Source organism: Alternaria atra, assembly GCF_907166805.1.
Source record: "Alternaria atra isolate CS162 genome assembly, contig: 40, whole genome shotgun sequence".
NCBI classification, from domain to species: Eukaryota; Fungi; Ascomycota; class Dothideomycetes; order Pleosporales; family Pleosporaceae; genus Alternaria; species Alternaria atra.
Window position 1 is genome coordinate 29,905 of NW_025091340.1, and position 17,388 is coordinate 47,292.

Sequence of the window (17,388 nt, forward strand, 5' to 3'; positions counted from 1 at the left end):
TGCATGTTCGTCGATTGCTCCACCGCGACAGGATGACCGACTTGCAGCCGAGATGGCTGGGTCAGCTTCTGGAAAGAACGGCCGGATGTCAAACGTGTCTGGCTTGCCATCCCCTGGTAGCTTCGGCATGTCGTAGTTGTCGATGACGACCATTCATGGATCGCTGCCAGCTCTGCTCAGCCAGTGCTTGACCGTCTCCACCGCCTCGCCAAGTTCGCTGCCTTCAGACACAGCCTTTAGATGCACAGGCGATGAGTGCTCGCGGAAGATGTGGGCTGTACCACTACATAGCCTTGCTTCAGCGTACCTACGCTTTTGCCAACGACCAGAGCACACGCTAACTGCGTCCTGCCCATCCACCCAAGCCATGCACTACGATCGTTGCACGAGAGCCGTTGTATTGAAGCCCTTCGTGGATCGGAACGAGCTCCTCCATCCAACCGAAGAGCTGCTCTACGTGCGATACCTGCAGCACGCTGAACTGGACATCGAACGACTCGGCGGGCTCGCTGGAGCGAACTACAGACAGCTTGTTACCACTGCTATCGTTCCTGCCTACTGTACGTCCAGTCCTACGTGCCCGTGTTCACTCTGCCCTCTGTGTCCTACTGTTGGTCGATCGCATCGCCCGCGCGCGCAGCCATCACCCGTCCACTTCTGCTCACAGTATCCGTTCAGGCCGTGAGTCGCGACGATTGTGGGATCGACTGCATCAGTCGAGTAGAGAAGCGGTATGAGTACGAGGCGGAGCGTATTCGATAATCGGGTCGATGCTTTTCCGCACTTCCCGCAAGCCTGGCAGAACGGCACTAGCTGCTTGTGCTTGCGGCGAAGATATAGAGGGCTTCGAAGGCGTTTGTATGTGGGTAGGAGCGTGCAGAGGCGAGAGCACCTCAGCAGAACGCACCTGCCCGCCCTCTCTCCTCTACCGGAACTGCAAGAGCGGTCATCCCATCGTGCTAGGCATAGTCAGCGACTAGAGTGGGTGATGTGATGTGTGCGACATCCAGCACCATTGCGCAAAGAGACTGCCGCAAGGCTGACACGGACGGCGGCTGTCACATTCTGGCAGTTGTCGCTGGCTGTCGGCCGTTCAGCCCTCCGTCCAAGCGGCGCTTACCCGATCTGCCATCACGGGTCAGCTGCTTCCTGTTAGGGAACTCAACGACACGTTACGACGACAGTGCATGCCAGTGGTCGGCCTTGCACGGTGTCACAGCCCTCCGACAATGCCTGTTCGACGCACTGCCAGATCCCGGCGTGGGTCCCAACTAGCAACCTCAGGGTCTCAGCAGCCCTACGGCCGATCATCGAACTTGGCCACTCAGGCCGCCACCGCAGGCTCGTGTCCGTCGATAGGCCCAGTCTCGTTCCCGCTCGACCGATCCCCGTTTTTAGGCGCGTCTACGACGTCCCGGATCCCTGATACCCAGATAGCGGGAGACCCGTCGTCCCCTCGGAGCGAGCCGTTGGTGCTCCGCTCACCGTTCCCGGCTGCAGTATACCAAGAAGCGATCGCGGGCGATCTAGGCAGGGGCACTTGTACCGTAGGACATGTAAGGCCGCTTTCAGGCAAGCTCGAGCTGCTGAGTCTGGATGAGTGGAACGAGAATGAGACATACGATGAGGAGCCGCCAACCTGCGTGCACTACTCGATCGAGTGGAAGGTCACGCTGAACAACAAGCTCCTCTCTAAGGATACAGAGCCAGACCTTGTGCTAGCGCCCAGGTTCTACTGGTCGCTGTTCCTGCGTGAGAAGCTCGAGAGGCTGCTGCAGAAGAAGCTGCCGCCGAGTAAGCGTGTTACCTGCGAAGACACTAACGTTGTTGTGTCAGTGACTGAGCGCTCAAAACGTGACTTGACGAAGCGCTTTGATGAAATGGATGTGGATTGGTTCTTAGTGGAGAGACAGCTCTCCCAGTGGAGCGAGTCGTTTCGTGCAGGTAAGAAGCTGAGGAAGGAACGTCCAGTCTGCCGTCCGTCTGGCAGGACGTATACAACCTAATGCGGTGTCCAGGCCCGCCTTGCAGTCTTGGGCCTCACTGCTGGCGGGACCCGCACGGAAAGAAGCACTACAAGCTAAGGACGCATCAGCTGAAGGTCTTAATAAGGCATGTGGCGCAGGGGGGGCAGTTGCGGTCGCATGACGACGTACCGGAGGATGTCCGACAGCAGCTCTACGCAGAAGAGCAACAGCAGCTGGAAAGACACCAAAGAGCAAGTCACAGTGCTCTGGCGGGTCATGCTCCCATCCACATAACAAACGTGCTTCCTGGGCCGTCTCACTCCACATCAGGTTCCACCGAAGTGCAAGCTAAGCCTCGCCTTGACATGCCCGGTTTCTTAGACGCAGCCGTGGAAGAGTACAGTGACTGGCAGCAGTCACGAGTCAGGAGGGAAGATCAAAAAGATGACATTCGGAACATGTGTGACATGGCTCTAGAGCACGGACTCGACCTGCAGCAGCTTCACGACGACCAGGACCCGGACTTCTTCATCTCGCGGGGCATAAAGATTGGTGTCGCTCGGCGTTTCTTACGCGACATCGAATACTGGGTCCAGCAGCAGGTGGCAGCTACTGATCAGATTACTATAGATTGAGACAAGCTCAGCGGTTTTCAGCTTATTGGGTCATGACTATGCGTAGCTTCTACTCTGCTTAGACTAAATACCCACACGTGCAAGTTCAGAACTCCTCAACCGCGATTCCCGCGTGCCTAAAGTGGCCTTTGGCGCTGTCTTGCTTTCCGCCCACCACGTCTATACACCATTCCAAAAAAGCATCAAAGCCTTGCTCCGGCGCGTCTTCAAAGGCACGCCAGTTCTTCTTGAACGCCTTCAGCTCGGCAAAGAACTCTTCGATCGGGTTCAGGTCTGGTGAGTATGGCGGCAGGTACATCAGCTTGACGCCAGCGTCGCAGCACATCTGCTCGAGTCGCTCCGTGTGGTGGAACGATGCATTGTCCATCACAAGCACAGACTTTGGTTCTGGCCACCTACCACAATGGGGGAGCAGTTGCTCTATATAGTCCTCGAACACAGCGCTGTCTGTTGAGCCTTGAAACACTTGCGAGAGCAAGATCCCATCCTGAGTGTACGCCGGCAGGATCTGATAGCGCCGGTCGTGATGGAATTTGGCCACCTGCACAGGTGCTACGCCAAGAGGAGACCATCCCGTGCGTCTAAATCCAATACGTTTGTCGTAGCCAGACTCATCAATGAAGACAAGGTGGTACGACTGGAACTGTGTCAGGTTGTAGGGGTAAAAGTCTCGCAAGTCTGCGTTCTGCTCTCTCGCAATCTGCCGAGCAACCTTCTTCGACCATCCTACCGCCCTTAAGGTTCTACTGATGCTGTGTGTAGAGACGAGAACGCTGAACTCGTCCCACAGGAAGAGTGCCATCTCCTCCTGGTATAGGCCTGGCTTCTCGAGCAGGTGTTCGCTAAGCGCGTCTAGCATCGGTGGCGTGATCGATCGTCGTCTCCCGCCCCCGTTCGCAGGAGCCATTGTAGAGTGGAAGTGGCGGAGGTTAGATCTTATTGCTTTAACCGAGCGCTTGCTGCAGTCAGCCACTGTGGCTATCTGAGCAGCTGTGAGCATCCCATCGAGGATCATATCGCGAACGAGGTGGTGCTGCGAGGTAGCGAGGTGTGGCGCCATGCTTTCGGGGGTCTGTCTGTGCAAGATCAGTATATTTCGCACGATACTGTACATTGCATGCCGGGAGTGTCGCGCGAGCACAGGGAACGGCTGTTCGGACTGTCGTCGCTGAGGTTGCAGCGTGTTCTATGCCCAGCTATGGTGACATGATTGACTCGCCAAAGCTCGCAGAGATACCTACGCAACATCATCTGTGTCGCTCATCTCCTCTTACCCATACTGCGAGGCTCGTGTTGCTCAATACAATAGAGCATACTTTACGTAGAGATGTTGTTGTGGTTGTTGTCGATGTTCGAGTGTGGTGTCGATCGTCGCGGCTGGAAGTTAACGCCTGATACCGTATCTACCAGCCAACTGAAGCCTTGGCTCGAAGCGAGATGCGAGCGCCCACGTTTCCAGCCGCCTTCTCTAGCGAAGCTTCTGACGGCTTCACAGCAGGCGACAAACCCCTTCTCTGGCATCTAGGTACTGAGAAAAGAGAAAACGTTCGGGAAAATCGCACAGAAAAAGGCTAGATCCCGGCGCGATTACGCTCCACGGACAATCCTCGCAAGTCTCAACTAGCTAAACGCAGCGGCGTGCGGAGCGCACCGATGCAGCACCCGGCCAGAGACATTACGACGTACAGCGGCAACCGAGCAGACGGCGACTCCACCAACTTCTACGGCAACATCTATGGCAACGTAAACTTTCCGGAAAAGCCTCGCGAGGCTGGCGAACCATCCCTCCACCAGTGTTTGCGCGACCTGCGGGTGACGGACCCGCGCGAAGACCGGGCGCGCATCGAAGGCGACAAAGACAAGCTACTGAAGGACTGTTATGGTTGGATACTAGATGATAGTAGCTTCCGGCGATGGAGGACACAGAGCGAATCGCGGCTGCTGTGGATCAAGGGCGACCCGGGCAAAGGCAAAACGATGATGACTATGGGTGTGATTGCTGAGTTATCCCGACCCGAATCATCATATGTAGTTGTGCCGAAGAAGCGCAGGCGTATTGACCATCCAGAACCCTTGCTGTCCTTCTTCTTCTGTCAAAGCACGCAGCCAGAACTCAACAACGCGCTTTCGGTCCTTCGAGGGCTTGTTTACATGCTTGTCACCCAAAGAGAGGACCTCCTGCGACATGTGCAGAAACAGTACAAGGCCGCAGGCAGGCAGCTGTTTGAAGGGCCCAATGCCGTCTATGCGATGGGGAGGATACTGTCGGACATGCTCAACGACGCCTCTCTGCCGCCAACCTACTTCCTCATCGATGCGATCGACGAGTGCACGTCTGGACTGTCCGAGCTTCTGAGAGTCATAACCGACGCCAGCCTTAGGCGGTGGCCGAGGGTCAAGTGGCTGGTGACAAGCCGCAACATACCAGAGATCAAGCAGCACCTGCAGCCTGACTCGCTGGGTGTCCAGCTGAGCCTTGAGGTCAAGGCGAGCTATGTGTTAAGAGCGGTGGCTGCGTTTGTGGAGTACAAGGTGCAGCGGCTGGCAGCTATCCACAAGTATGACGTGCGGTTACAAGCAGAAGTACAACAGCAGCTTCGCGACAAGGCTGAAGGCACGTTTCTGTGGGTATCGCTAGTGTGTAAGGAGCTAGAGGGTGTGCCGCTCTACCGCACGCGAGAGGTACTGCAGGCACTGCCGCCAGGACTTAACCCGCTGTACGACCGGATGATGGCGCAGATCGTGGCGCAAGACAACGTCAGGACAGCACAGTACTGCAAAGATGTTCTCCGAGCAGTCACTGTCGCCTTCAGACCCCTGCACTTAAAAGAACTCGTTATAGTTGCTGGCCTCCCAAGCTATCAGTTTGACAACCCCCAGACAGTCGCTGACCTGGTCAACTACTGCGGATCCTTCCTCACTCTCCGCCAAGATACAGTATCCTTCATCCACCTGTCTGCCAAAGATTACCTCACATCAGGTAACGGTCAGCACGTTTTCGATAGCGCAGTTGCAGAGGAGCAAGGCCAGGTGACCTATCGCCTGCTTAATGCGATGCGCGACACGCTGCAGAGAGATCTCTGTAGCTTAGGGAAACCTGGAGCACAAACAAAGGGAATGACAGAGCGGATCCAGCAAAGCGTCCTCGCACGAATTGCATATGCATGCGAGTACTGGGTTGATCATCTATGTGACTCAAATCTTACTTCTTTAGAGAGAAATAGCAACACCCTACATGATGGAGGCATTGTAGACGTGTTTTTGCGGGAGAAATTTCTCTACTGGCTAGAAGCTACAAGTCTGTGCAAGAGCATGCCAAAGGGCGTAATCTCAGTAGCGAAACTCTGGTCGCTAATCCAGGCACGTTCTTCATGTAACACGATTGCGACATCTTTGTGCTAATTCAAGATAGGGACAAGGAGATGCAAGTGCACTAACTGAGCTTATCAAAGATGCACATCGATTTATCATGTACCATAAAGGAGCCATCGAGAGTAGCGCACTCCAGGCCTATGCATCTGCGCTGTTGTTCAGTCCAACGAAGAGTTTAATCAGAAGGCTTTTTCAGCATGAAGAGCCAAAATGGATCACAATCAGCCCAGCTATGAGCGACAACTGGAGCGCGTGCCTGCAGACGCTTGAGGGCCATAGCGATTGGGTTGAGTCGGTGGCCTTCTCGCACGACTCGGCCCGACTGGCGTCGGCGTCGAGGGATAGGACCGTCAAGATCTGGGATGCTAGCAGCGGCGCGTGCCTGCAGACGCTCGATGGCCATAGCGATTGGGTCCACTCGGTGGCCTTCTCGCACGACTCGACCCGGCTGGCATCGGCGTCAAACGACAGCACTGTTAAGATCTGGGATGCGAGCAGCGGCGCGTGCCTGAAGACGCTCGAGGGCCATAATGATGGGGTCTACTCGGTGGCCTTCTCGCACGACTCGACCCGGCTGGCGTCAGCGTCGAGCGACAACACCGTTAAGATCTGGGATGCTAGCAGCGGCGCGTGCCTGAAGACGCTCGAGGGCCATAGCGATTGGGTCTACAAGGTAGCCTTCTCGCACGACTCGACCCGGCTGGCGTCGTCATCCTGGGACAGCACTGTTAAGATCTGGGATGCTAGCAGCGGCGCGTGCCTACAGACGCTCGAGGGCCATAACTATGGGGTCTACTTAGTGGCCTTCTCGCACGACTCGACCCGGCTGGCGTCGGAATCGAACGACAACACCGTCAAGATCTGGGACGCCAGCAGCGGCGCGTGCCTACAGACGCTGAAAGGCCACAAAATTGCCAGCTTAGTGGGCTTTGAAACCCAGCAACTTATTCATCAGGCTATCGGCATTAGCTCAGATGAAACCTGGATTACTCATAATGCTCAAAAGCGGTTGTGGCTCCCATCAGAGTATCGTCCATGTCGCTCAGCTGTGTCAGACAGATGTATTGGTATAAGCACAGGGTCTGGAAAGGTGTGGATATACTGCCTGAAGTAATGTTCGTCTTCTCAGTGCGGCCGGAGTAGACACGCAGTGTTTGTATGTAGCGTTTCTCCATTCATTAACTTACTTCTTATCTTTATTTTAACAGATTAGCATTCACAGAGGGGCGGAGATGTACACGAATATATATGTGAGTTCTTTGCCACACCGTAACTTCGAGAAGTGCGATTATGTTGTGGTTTCCCTCAAACAGGGAGCACGCTACCCCAGGAGCCAAGCTCCGCTCGGCGCGTGGGGCGGTTATACTTTTCTCGCGCGGGCGTTGAGAGCAAAAGCTGTATATTCGCTTGTGTTTTAAACACCTTACCCGATACAGTAAGTGGAGAGCTGGACCCCCTGCTTAAACGCTGGCGTAAAATGGTGTTGCAGCGGCGCGCAGCGGTGAAACTGCAATCGCTAGCGACTGTACGTATTGTACAGTACCGTACAGTACCAGTCCTGATGTGAGTCCGCTACTGTGGCATATTGTATCCAGCTAAGTCCATAAGCTTGAGCTCATCGAAGTGATAAGTCGGGCACCATAGTTTCCGACACCCCGTAGTTTCCGACACCCCGCCAAAGTTCGACGCTGCCACCACTCTAGGTTGCGAAAGTGCTCACAACTTCATCGAATAATTCTGCCAACTACTATAAAAATTGCATTTGAAGCATTTTAGTCGCTTTTTTCATATGCATCAAAATCACGATCAAGATATCGTCGTGTTGGTTGTCGATTCCGTGCTGAACGTCGAATCAATGGTTGCTCTGCTCCCTCCTCAGAGCTACTCTCTTCTTCTACGATGATGACCTTCTGCTTTGCGCTTCTCACCTTGCGAACACGTTGAGAAGGCTCTTGATTAGTTTGAGAGAGAACCTCTGCAAGACTCGCGAAGAGATCGTTTGGATTTCTTCTGACCTTGCGGCGTTTTGGCGGGTTAGCTTGCTCCACCTGCTCGCGCAAGGAAGCAATCTCACGGTCTTGCATGGTGACCATTATTGAGGTACGATCAAACGCCGTGGCAGTAAGCCGAACACATCGGCGTGTATTTGGTGAGAAGCTCTTTCCAGAAAACAGCTTTACAACATCGCTGCCCCGTTTTGGCGTCCTAATGTCCGTGGTAGAAGGTGGTGGTGTTGACGGCCGTTCACGCACCACCACCCAGCGAGAACCCAAGGGCTTCCTCACGTTCTTGGGATACAAGCCTGTTGCTTTCCACCCTGATTGGATGCACTGCTCTCGAAGGCCGATTTTACGTGCTTCTGCATAAAAGCTGAGAAACTTGGCCTTCCCAAGCTTCGTTTTACCTGTCCAGGCCGTATACTCGCTGACGAAGCGCCGATACGCCGTCTTCAGACTCGAGAAACAGCCCAAATCCAAAGGCTGGAGTATATGTGAAGTATGAGCAGGTAAGAAGAGCAAGTGGACATTATTCAAGTAACATGTGGTCATAAATTCGTCTGAGGTATGACTGCCATGACCGTCGACGATCAGTAACCGTGCCTCGGAGGGATCGTCAGGCTCAGTCTGTGGCAAAAACACCCTCTCCAGCCACTCAACAGCGATGTCATTACTCGTCCACCCGTTTTGGGAAAAGGTAACGTACCAGCCAGGATTCTGAGCCAAGAAACTCTGCTTAAACCACTGCTCCTGAATGCTCTTGGCCCTAAAGATGACAAGGGGGTCCAGAGCGACACTAACCGCAGAGATACACTCTACCACAGAGGTCCAAGTACGGGCATTTATCGTCTTAACTAGTACGGAGTTCAGACTCTCCTGCGAGGAGCCTATGACAAGCCCATTAATGCCCTGGCCCTCCATAATACCGCCCTCGTCGGCATTGTACCTGCGCTAAGGGGGGATCCAGCTAACTGTTTCGTACAGGTTGAACAAGTGCCTGATGTTTTCTGGAGTGGCCTCATTGATGCGTTCCCAGCTAGTCCGGCGACCTAACTTTGACTTGATAGCCGGGTGGCGCTTCACGAAGTGACTGGTCCACTTCTTCCCCAGGTTCTTGTGGTCACCCTGTCGCTTGAGAACGGCGATTGCGATGGCCCGCACTTGCGCGTGCGTTGGCGCATAACCAAGGGCCTCTTGCTGGAGAATCCATTTCTCTAGGTGCTCTTCTTGAACGTTTGTAAGCCGTTGTTTACCGTCGTGAGCGCGCTGATGAGGTTGGGCACTATTAAAGCGGCCGCGAAGAGTGTTGCGTGGGACCCCGTGCCGGGTGGCAGCAGTGGCTAAAGCGACCCCAGATTCGAGGTCTGCGAGCGCATTCTGGACATCTTCTTCTGTGTATCTAGCCATTCGAAAACAGGGATGATGATGTAGAAATATTTTTGAAATTGACGAAGAGTTGAATTGTCTAGAGTTGATGTTTGGTCGTGGTGCATGGTGGGGAAGCGAGGTTGCGGGGCTGTCGGGAACTACGGGGTGTCGGAAACTATGGTGCCCGACTTACTGTATAGATGTATGGTGTCTGGTAAGCTCACTGCAGCTGCTATCACAAGTGACCGCGCACCCTGTTAGGCAGTCGGATACGACGATTGGTAGGGTCGCTTTGTGTGGCCACTTCGTCATAGGCGACTAGTTTGTGCCAGGTCGTCACCCGGAGTGGTTTGGGCCTTCACTATCACGCGTTGGTCTTCCATCAAGCACTGAAGTACCGTCAACAAAGCTGGTTTTTTTTTGTCTACATGACATCTGGCTACGCAGAATCGCCCCTAGTTCTCAATCGTTTAATGCTCTCTGTTACTTGTTTCTCGCCAAGATGGTCACCACCACTGTAGCTGATACTGCTGCCGCTCTGAACACGCATACTGAGTCCTCCACGACAACACAACAAGAATATCGGGCAAACGATGACAAAGTACAGAAAAATTCCAAGCACGCTAGGGAGAATCCAGCGCAGAGTACAAGAATAGATGTCTCGTCTGTCAGGCAGAAGACCATTGCTGTGATCGGCACGACTGGGTTCCTCGGTCCGTATCTTCTAGCATCTCTACTCCAAACCTACACTGGCTCCAACATTCTCTGCATCAACAGACGCGCCGATGCAGAACAGCGAACCTTGGTAGCTCTCGAGGGCATTGCTGGGTACTACTCCAGTAGATACTCTCGCGTACGCTTCCTTGTCGCAGATATCACGCGGCAAGACGTAGGAATGGGGCTGGTTCAGGACGAGCTACTTGCCTCTGTAGTTGATGAAGTCATTTTCAACGCTTGGAACCCCCACCGGGGCCTGCCGCTGGAAAGCTTCCAGCCACTACTAAGTGCCTTAGTCAGCGCCATCGGCTTCTGCACGTCAAGCCCCAGACAACCTCGCATAACTTTCATCTCGTCTGTCTGTGCTGTTGGAGAATGGCCACGCCAGCATCCCGAGCAGCGCCTCATCCCCGAGCGCGTAGTTTGGGATAGTGCCAGCGCCATGCGCCATGGGTACGGTCAGAGCAAGTGCATCGCCGAGCAGCTCCTCGCACGCGCTCACGCCGTATCGGGTCTCAGTGTTGCGATTGTCCGCGCAGGACAGATTGGAGGGCCGGCTCGACCGAGCACTGCGTATAGCATCTGGCCAGTGCAAGGTTGGCTGTTCTCGATCATCAAAGCTCGCGCAAAAATTGGATACTGGCCTGCGCATGTCCAGCCTTTGGACTGGATCCCAGTGGGCGCGCTTGCTGAGGGGGTTGCCAGAGTCGTATGTGGAGAGTCGAGAGCCAAGGATGTGCAGGTCCTCAACATGATGCATCCGCAGCCTGCTCCGTGGCGATTGCTGTTCGCGACATTGCAGAGCCGATTTGGACTCAGAGCAGAGGAGGTCAGTCTTCCGGAGTGGCTGGACGCACTGGAGCCAGGGGCGCTGAAGCTAGATGCCTTCCTGCGAGCGGCAGGAAGGGGCAGAGAGTACGACATGGCGGTGGAGAAAGGAGACGCTTCAGCTCTCCTGCCTGAGGTGGCACCTATCACAGAGGATCAATTAGTGGCATGGATAAGGGGGTGGAATTTAAAGCTTGGACACAACCGGGCTAAGATATAGTCGTTGCGTGAAAGACCAATACAACCCACTGTAAATCTATAATGTCAAGTACGGCTGGCTCTGCATGACCTTTTGATCTGTTGATGTAATCGAACTGCCTTCTATCAGACCCCAGAACACAGCTCTTTCCCAAAATCCTACAACTGCTGTCAAGCAATAGAGTGTTAATAGATACAGAATGCACAGCGATAGTGTAGGTAGAGGTATATTGCCTTGTAAGACTAGAGACGAACCGCTGTCGAGCCACAACAGCGGTAAGGTAGGTTAATATACTGCGATTGCTTGGCATACCGGCCTGAACGGGCCCGGAGTAGCCTGGTGCCTGACAACTGCCACGGCCCACAGCCGCCAAGGCACATCCTCTCGTACACGCCGCAATCCGCTGTACTTGTTCAAAGACTCGCTACCACCTCGATTAAATCATGCTGAACTCACTGCAGGCAGGCAGAAATCATACTTGCTGTTCTCTGTCGTCAGCAATCGTGTCATATCGACTCCTCAATTTGACCGTAAACACCGAAATACAAGGATCGTCAGCCACGCAAGGAGGCAGCTCGCGAGCAAGATCAAAACTTTCTTTAGTAAGCTGGGGAGTCAGGGCACGAAGCAGTCTCAGCGCTTGCTACAGTACTGTACTGCACATCGCTGGGTACAGTGGCTAGCGATCGCGGCTTCACCCCTACACGCAGCTGCGCAACAGTTTTCGATAGTCCCACCTTCCGTATATGGCTTAGCGCTAGATGTATGCTGCAAAACAGTCAGTATGGTTGGTCAGTCTTCGATCTAACGATGGCTGATTTTGTGAAATGCTGTACGAAGGAATGAAGCCGTAATTCGCTAGCCACTATAATACGGATCCGTCCTTGCTTCTCAGCATCGATCGAGCTTGAGATCCTGAAGGGAAAGGCTGGTACAGTAGCATCACGTTTCTCTTCAGCCTATAGGCTGCAGGAATCACCACGAGGTCACATGTCGGTTGGCGTCTCTAACTTTAGCAATGAAGCTAGTGATTTTACACTAGCAATCTGGAACTTGACCTGAACGTTATGTCCGAAGCTACTTCTACGCTAACACTACCGTGCACTGCTGCGAGGATCGCGACAAGCTCTTCGTGACGGCCGCTCTAGCCACTCTGGCTTCCCTTCAGCTCTCTTCACATCGGAATAATAGGAGCCATCCTCCCCCAGAAATCGCATCGGTCACCGCGTCCGAGCTCCCACGTGTACGCATTTGCCAGCGAGAAGCTGTTCCTCAGTCCTGGCTCCGTGAAGAAGATGGTGTCGACGGGAGAGTACACGTCTATGGCTCCGACCGCAGCCGTGCCTCCGGTCTGGTTGATGTTGAGCTGGCACGGTTGCGCAACCGAGAAAGCAGGCCATCGAGCCGCTGCGCTGGCTCCAGTCGTTGCGTGGGCGCCGGCGCCGGCTGCGACGGCGAGGGGAATGGATGGGTTCTCCCGGGTGACGAAACGGCCCCATATCATCATAAAAGCCCGCTGCAGGTCTGCGCTGAGATATGGGACGCTGCCCAGCGGACCAAAGTAGGCGTGCAGATCGGAAGCATGGGTGCCCGGCAGAGCGCTGAACTGGTACTTGTACGCTGTGCGGCCCTGCGAAGAATACGCTTCCGCTAGCCAGTACGAGGGACACACGAAGGTGAGCTCCGCGTAGATGTTCTGCACTCGTGTTAGAATACAAGCATGAAGGTGATTAGAGAAGCGCGGCCATACGTTTGCGCGCTGCTGCTGTCCGGTAGCCAGCGAGCTCTGGTCCAATGCACTTGGTCCGACGATGCCGTTGGTCCCAACCTGGTTGAACTGGGGGCAGTTGGAAGCGTTGCTACCGGGGTAGTAACGAAGTACTCTGTCTACATCTTCGTCGCCGAACTCGGGCAAGGTGCGGTGGAGCCAGGCGCGCAGGGCAAGCTCGGTGGTGATGTTTTGCGGAGTGAAGAGAGGCCCTTCGTCTAGACGGGCTCGTTAGTCTACACAAACCCCCTCGCCGAATGGATTGGCACAAAGTGCTCTACTCCAGTCTCTCTCACAGAGTGTGGGAAGGATACGTACTTGCGTTGTTGCTGACTAGCAAGCTGCGCCCATTGACCCTCCCCTTTAGCAACTGGCTACTTGGCTCGCGTTGTATAAAAACACCATCGGTGACCGGCAGAAAGGCCCAAGTGCCGTACGGCTTGATAGCTGTGACGGCTACAGAGGCATTCTGCAGCGTGGCCGTGTCCTTTGACACCAGGCAGTCAAACAGCGGCTGCGAGGCGCGGTCTATGCGACATCCTGCACGATCTGCAAACTCGTGGTAGGTCTGGGTCGGAGGGAGATCGTCGTAGGCGTACTGCCTAGGAAGGTACGGTGATGCAGCGATAGCGCTGCGGAAGAGGGCGTTTCCGAGAGAGCCACCGTACGCCATCCCCTGCAGCATGACGGAGCCTCCTCCCGCGCTCTCTCCCGAGATGGTGACCATGGACGCATTGCCGCCAAACCGATCGATGTACGCTTGGACCCACTGGAGAGCGAAGAACTGGTCTAGCAGTCCTGCATTTGTCACGCCCCTCCTGGCCACCTCTTCCGAGGCCAGGAAACCAAACGGACCGAGTCTGTATTGCACCGAGACGACTACAAAGCTGTTTCCGTTGGCTTGCAAGAGCTCAGTGAAGTCGTTCTGGCCACTGCCCGCGCCATAGCCACCACCGTGAATCCAGACCAGGACTGGCAGGTTGAGTGCGTCGGCTGGGCTCTGGACATTGAGAAACAAGCAATCCTCCGACATCTCGAAGTCGCCTGCTCCCATCCTCGACGCCAGCCCCGGCATTCCACTAAAGCTTACCTGTTGGCATTGGGGCCCGTAAGCGTTCGCGTGGATCACAGCGCTACGGTGGACGGCAGGGAGCCGTGGGCTCTGCCAGCGAAGAGCGCCCAATGGAGGGGCTGCGTACCGAATTCTGTGGACTGCGTCAGGAGTCGTGGTGGCCTATGCAACAGTACTGAGTCGGTTCGGCTTCTTACCCTCTCCACGTATTGATGCCGGTAGTGGCATTCGAAAAACCCCGGTAGATCGCGTACCCTAGATCAACGTTAAGCGCGTCGCTAGTAGGGGACTGCTTTTCGCTAAGTAGCTTCCCAAAGGGCTGCGACGGCAGCAGAGCAGATACTGCAGAAAATGCGCATGCGAGCAGCAGGAACAACATGTTCACGGTGCTGGAACGCCGATGCAGGCGCACCGCATTATTTCAGCAATACCGGCCTCGACTCCGCAACGACTTGGCCGAAGTTGGTCGTACTGTATTCGCGTGGTCTCACCGTCGTGATCAGCCTGAGTAGTTGGTTGCAAGATACTCGCGCGACAGGGACTTTGCTTAGAAGGGCAATCAGCATTACGCTGGTCAATAGGCTGATCGGGCTAGCTAGGCCTTGCTATAAGTCAGCACCCTTCTTGCGTGTGTTACAGTTGAGATATATGCACACACAGGCGGAGCGTCCTACACAGCCATCGACAGGCGTCAAACCACTCGTGGATAACTGGCTCGTCAGCCGGCAGCTCACCAGCCATGCCGGGTCGTGCGCGTAGCTGTCCTGAGTGACTTGGGGCACTATCGGCAGATCACTCGTCCAAGTGAACTAGCACGAGTACCCCAGATCGTTCGTGGGCGCTAGTCTCGCCATCAGCACCCGAACTACACGGATACAGACCATATGCCGCTGCACCGCGCGCCGACTAGTCTTCGAAGCACATACAGTATCGTCCGCTACTGTAGAACCACTCGTGGACGGTAGTGCAGTAGTGCGACAACGCGACAGCGTGCCCCACCTTGCTCTGCTCGATCGTCCCCAGGGCCTGTGCTGTGTTGTGCTGTGCTTATGGCGTTGAAGTCTCAACGCAAGGATCTGTACAGTACAGTACAGTACGGTACTGTACTGTACTTGCATTACTGCAGTGGCGATGGCAGATGGTCGGTGTGTTTACCCAACGCGGCTGGCTGACTCGATTGCGCATGCAACTGGCTGATCTCTTGGTCGATGTTCAGGTTGTGTTTGCTGGCGTGGGTACTGCACTATCTGCACTGGAGTCGTTGGCTGCTGCAATCTGATGAGATGATCGACGTCTCGCACCAGGTGATGGTTGCTTCGGAGTGTATAACCAGCCTCCGCCCGTGAGCACAGAACGCGGCCGTCACGCATACACCCTGCTGCTTCTTTGAGTGTCCGCCTTCTGTCGGTCGGGAAACGTCCATCGTTGACTGCACGCGGTCTGCTCTCTTCCATACGGGCCTGGAGCTTGAACCAGAACCCTACCCCTTCTCCTCTATCTCGTCTCCGCCTACTTCTGCACTACCTCTGCACCACTTCTCCGCCTTCAATTTGCCTTCACTTTACCTCCGTTGGCTCTTCTGGTGGGAAATATGGCCCGCCCAAGGTCCATGCCATCCGCCAAAGAGCAGAGGTATGGGCGTGAGCGCGAGCAGAACGGCGAGCATGACCGCCAGCACAACCACAAGCATGACTACAAGCATGACTGCTGGCCTGGATGGTCCCTCAGTCACCAAGCTGACGATTACGAGCTGCGCCTGTTTGTGAAAGAGCTGGAGAACAGCTTTGGGTGCGACCGACGTACGTCCTCGTTCCTGCCGACCTGGTCTCACCTGCTAATGAAGACACGCAGCTGCAGGCGACGCGACAGGCACTATGCCTCCTTACAAGCCCGAGAGAGCCTACACGAAGAGTTCCATCTCCACCTCAGACTCGACGGCGCAACTGCTCAAGTTCGACGCAGAGGCCGCCGTTGCCGAAGCTGTCGAAGACGAGCCAGCCGATCGTAAAGACTGTAAGCAGCGTCCCCGGGCCAGGCCTGCCTGCTTGCCAGAGTACTGCTGACGCAGCTTCTAAACCACAGGGAAGCCGGAGCGCAAGCAGTGGCTTGCCATGATCAGCCTAAGCCTCGTGTCCTTTGTGGTCTCGCTCGATGCCACCATCCTGGTGACGGCGTTGCCGGTAAGTTGCCACGCGGCTTGAGCCCTCTCTAATTGCAGCACAGCGCTGACGCATTCAACGCAGGAAATGTCCCACTCGCTCCGTGGATCAGCCGCTGAGACGTTCTGGACGGGCACCGCCTATCTCCTCATTTCGGCCGTTTTTCAGCCCGTGATCGCAGCAGCCTCCGCTTGCTACGGGCGCCAGCGGCTGCTCGTCATGTCCATCGTCCTCTTTACCTTCGGCACCGCGTTTTGCGCGGTGGCGCATGACTTTGCCGTCATGCTCATCGGGCGCTGCGTGCAAGGCGTCGGAGGCGGGGGCGTCATCGCCATGACCCAAGTCATCTTCTGCGACATGGTTCCCTTGAGACAGCGGCCTCAGTACTTCTCCATGGTGCTCGCCTCGTGGTCCATTGGCAGCATCATCGGGCCAGTGGTCGGTGGTGCCTTTGTGGAGAGCGCCTCTTGGCGCTGGTGCTTCTACATCAACTTCCCCTTCTGCTTCCTAGGGTTCTTTGCTGCGCTGCTCTTCGTCGACGACGTCGACGTGCCACTCGCCAATCACCCGCGGCGCATGGACTGGCTCGGCGCATTCTTGTTTGTCGGCAGCACCACCAGCCTCCTGCTTGGCATCTCCTGGGGCGGTACGCAGCATCCGTGGGCATCTGCCGCAACCCTCGCGCCCATCCTGGCTGGCCTGCTTGGTGTCGCCGGCTTCGTCGCATGGCAGTGGCGTGCACAGCCGCACAGCCTGCTGCCTGTCTCGCTGCTGCGCAGCGCTAGCTCGGCTGCAGCTTTCTTCTGCGCTCTTGTCAACGGCCTCGTCGTGCGTGTTCCCCTCCAACCATTGTAGGCACGCTTGTGTGCTGACCAGCGTCCAGCTCTTCACAGGCCTCTACTATGTGCCTTTCTACCAGATGTCAGTGCGCGGCTCATCGCCTGTCCGTGCCGGCATCGATCTCTTCCCCGCCGTTTGTCTCCTCGTCCCCGGCTCGGTCGTGGTAGCCATCCTCACTTCGCGCCTCGGGCACTTTCGATGGGCCATCTGGCTGGGCTGGAGCGTCACTCTCGTCGCCTGCGGCTTGTTTACCGTCTTCGATGAGCGCACCGAGAAGGCGGTCTTCGCCCTCGCCCTCGCGGTGTTCGGTGTGGGGAACGGTATGGTGCTGACGAGCGTCAACGTTGCAACGCAGGCTATCGCCAACCAGACCGTTGCCAAGAAAGAGGATCGTGCGATGGCTGCCTGCATGTACGGCTTCATGCGCAGTCTGGGCATGCCCGTCGGTGTTGCTGTACGTTACAAG

At 55.6% G+C, this 17,388-nt stretch overlaps 6 protein-coding genes across 6 annotated transcripts in view; 4 read left to right on the forward strand and 2 right to left on the reverse strand.

Moving 5' to 3' along the window:
• Nucleotides 1–367: 367 nt before the first annotated feature.
• Nucleotides 368–2,602, forward strand: ALTATR162_LOCUS12088 (uncharacterized protein; the record flags this gene model as incomplete). Its single annotated transcript, XM_043319733.1, has 4 exons — nt 368–560; nt 1,438–1,794; nt 1,837–1,944; nt 2,019–2,602. 4 exons carry the CDS (start codon nt 368–370, stop codon nt 2,600–2,602), a joined length of 1,242 nt encoding a protein of 413 aa, XP_043175668.1.
• Nucleotides 2,603–2,687: 85 nt separating this feature from the next.
• Nucleotides 2,688–3,662, reverse strand: ALTATR162_LOCUS12089 (uncharacterized protein; the record flags this gene model as incomplete). The annotated part of the gene is made up of 1 exon (XM_043319734.1): nt 2,688–3,662. One exon carries the CDS (start codon nt 3,660–3,662, stop codon nt 2,688–2,690), a length of 975 nt encoding a protein of 324 aa, XP_043175669.1.
• A 2,544-nt stretch (nt 3,663–6,206) lies between these two features.
• ALTATR162_LOCUS12090 (uncharacterized protein) lies at nt 6,207–7,088 on the forward strand (the record flags this gene model as incomplete). Its single annotated transcript, XM_043319735.1, has 1 exon — nt 6,207–7,088. One exon carries the CDS (start codon nt 6,207–6,209, stop codon nt 7,086–7,088), a length of 882 nt encoding a protein of 293 aa, XP_043175670.1.
• Nucleotides 7,089–9,841: 2,753 nt separating this feature from the next.
• Nucleotides 9,842–11,104, forward strand: ALTATR162_LOCUS12091 (uncharacterized protein; the record flags this gene model as incomplete). Its single annotated transcript, XM_043319736.1, has 1 exon — nt 9,842–11,104. The coding sequence occupies one exon, from the start codon at nt 9,842–9,844 to the stop codon at nt 11,102–11,104; it is 1,263 nt and encodes a 420-aa protein (XP_043175671.1).
• A 1,153-nt stretch (nt 11,105–12,257) lies between these two features.
• Nucleotides 12,258–14,302, reverse strand: ALTATR162_LOCUS12092 (uncharacterized protein; the record flags this gene model as incomplete). The annotated part of the gene is made up of 4 exons (XM_043319737.1): nt 12,258–12,779; nt 12,834–13,069; nt 13,170–14,056; nt 14,121–14,302. 4 exons carry the CDS (start codon nt 14,300–14,302, stop codon nt 12,258–12,260), a joined length of 1,827 nt encoding a protein of 608 aa, XP_043175672.1.
• A 1,230-nt stretch (nt 14,303–15,532) lies between these two features.
• The window catches only part of ALTATR162_LOCUS12093 (uncharacterized protein), a gene marked incomplete at both ends in the record, with an annotated part of 7,578 nt that continues 5,722 nt past the window's right edge, over nt 15,533–17,388 (forward strand). Inside the window, 5 exons of the mRNA XM_043319738.1 lie at nt 15,533–15,722; nt 15,775–15,936; nt 16,006–16,103; nt 16,167–16,910; nt 16,966–17,380. Coding sequence (XP_043175673.1) covers nt 15,533–15,722; nt 15,775–15,936; nt 16,006–16,103; nt 16,167–16,910; nt 16,966–17,380 — 1,609 coding nt within the window. The remainder of the gene's footprint in view (nt 15,723–15,774; nt 15,937–16,005; nt 16,104–16,166; nt 16,911–16,965; nt 17,381–17,388) is intronic.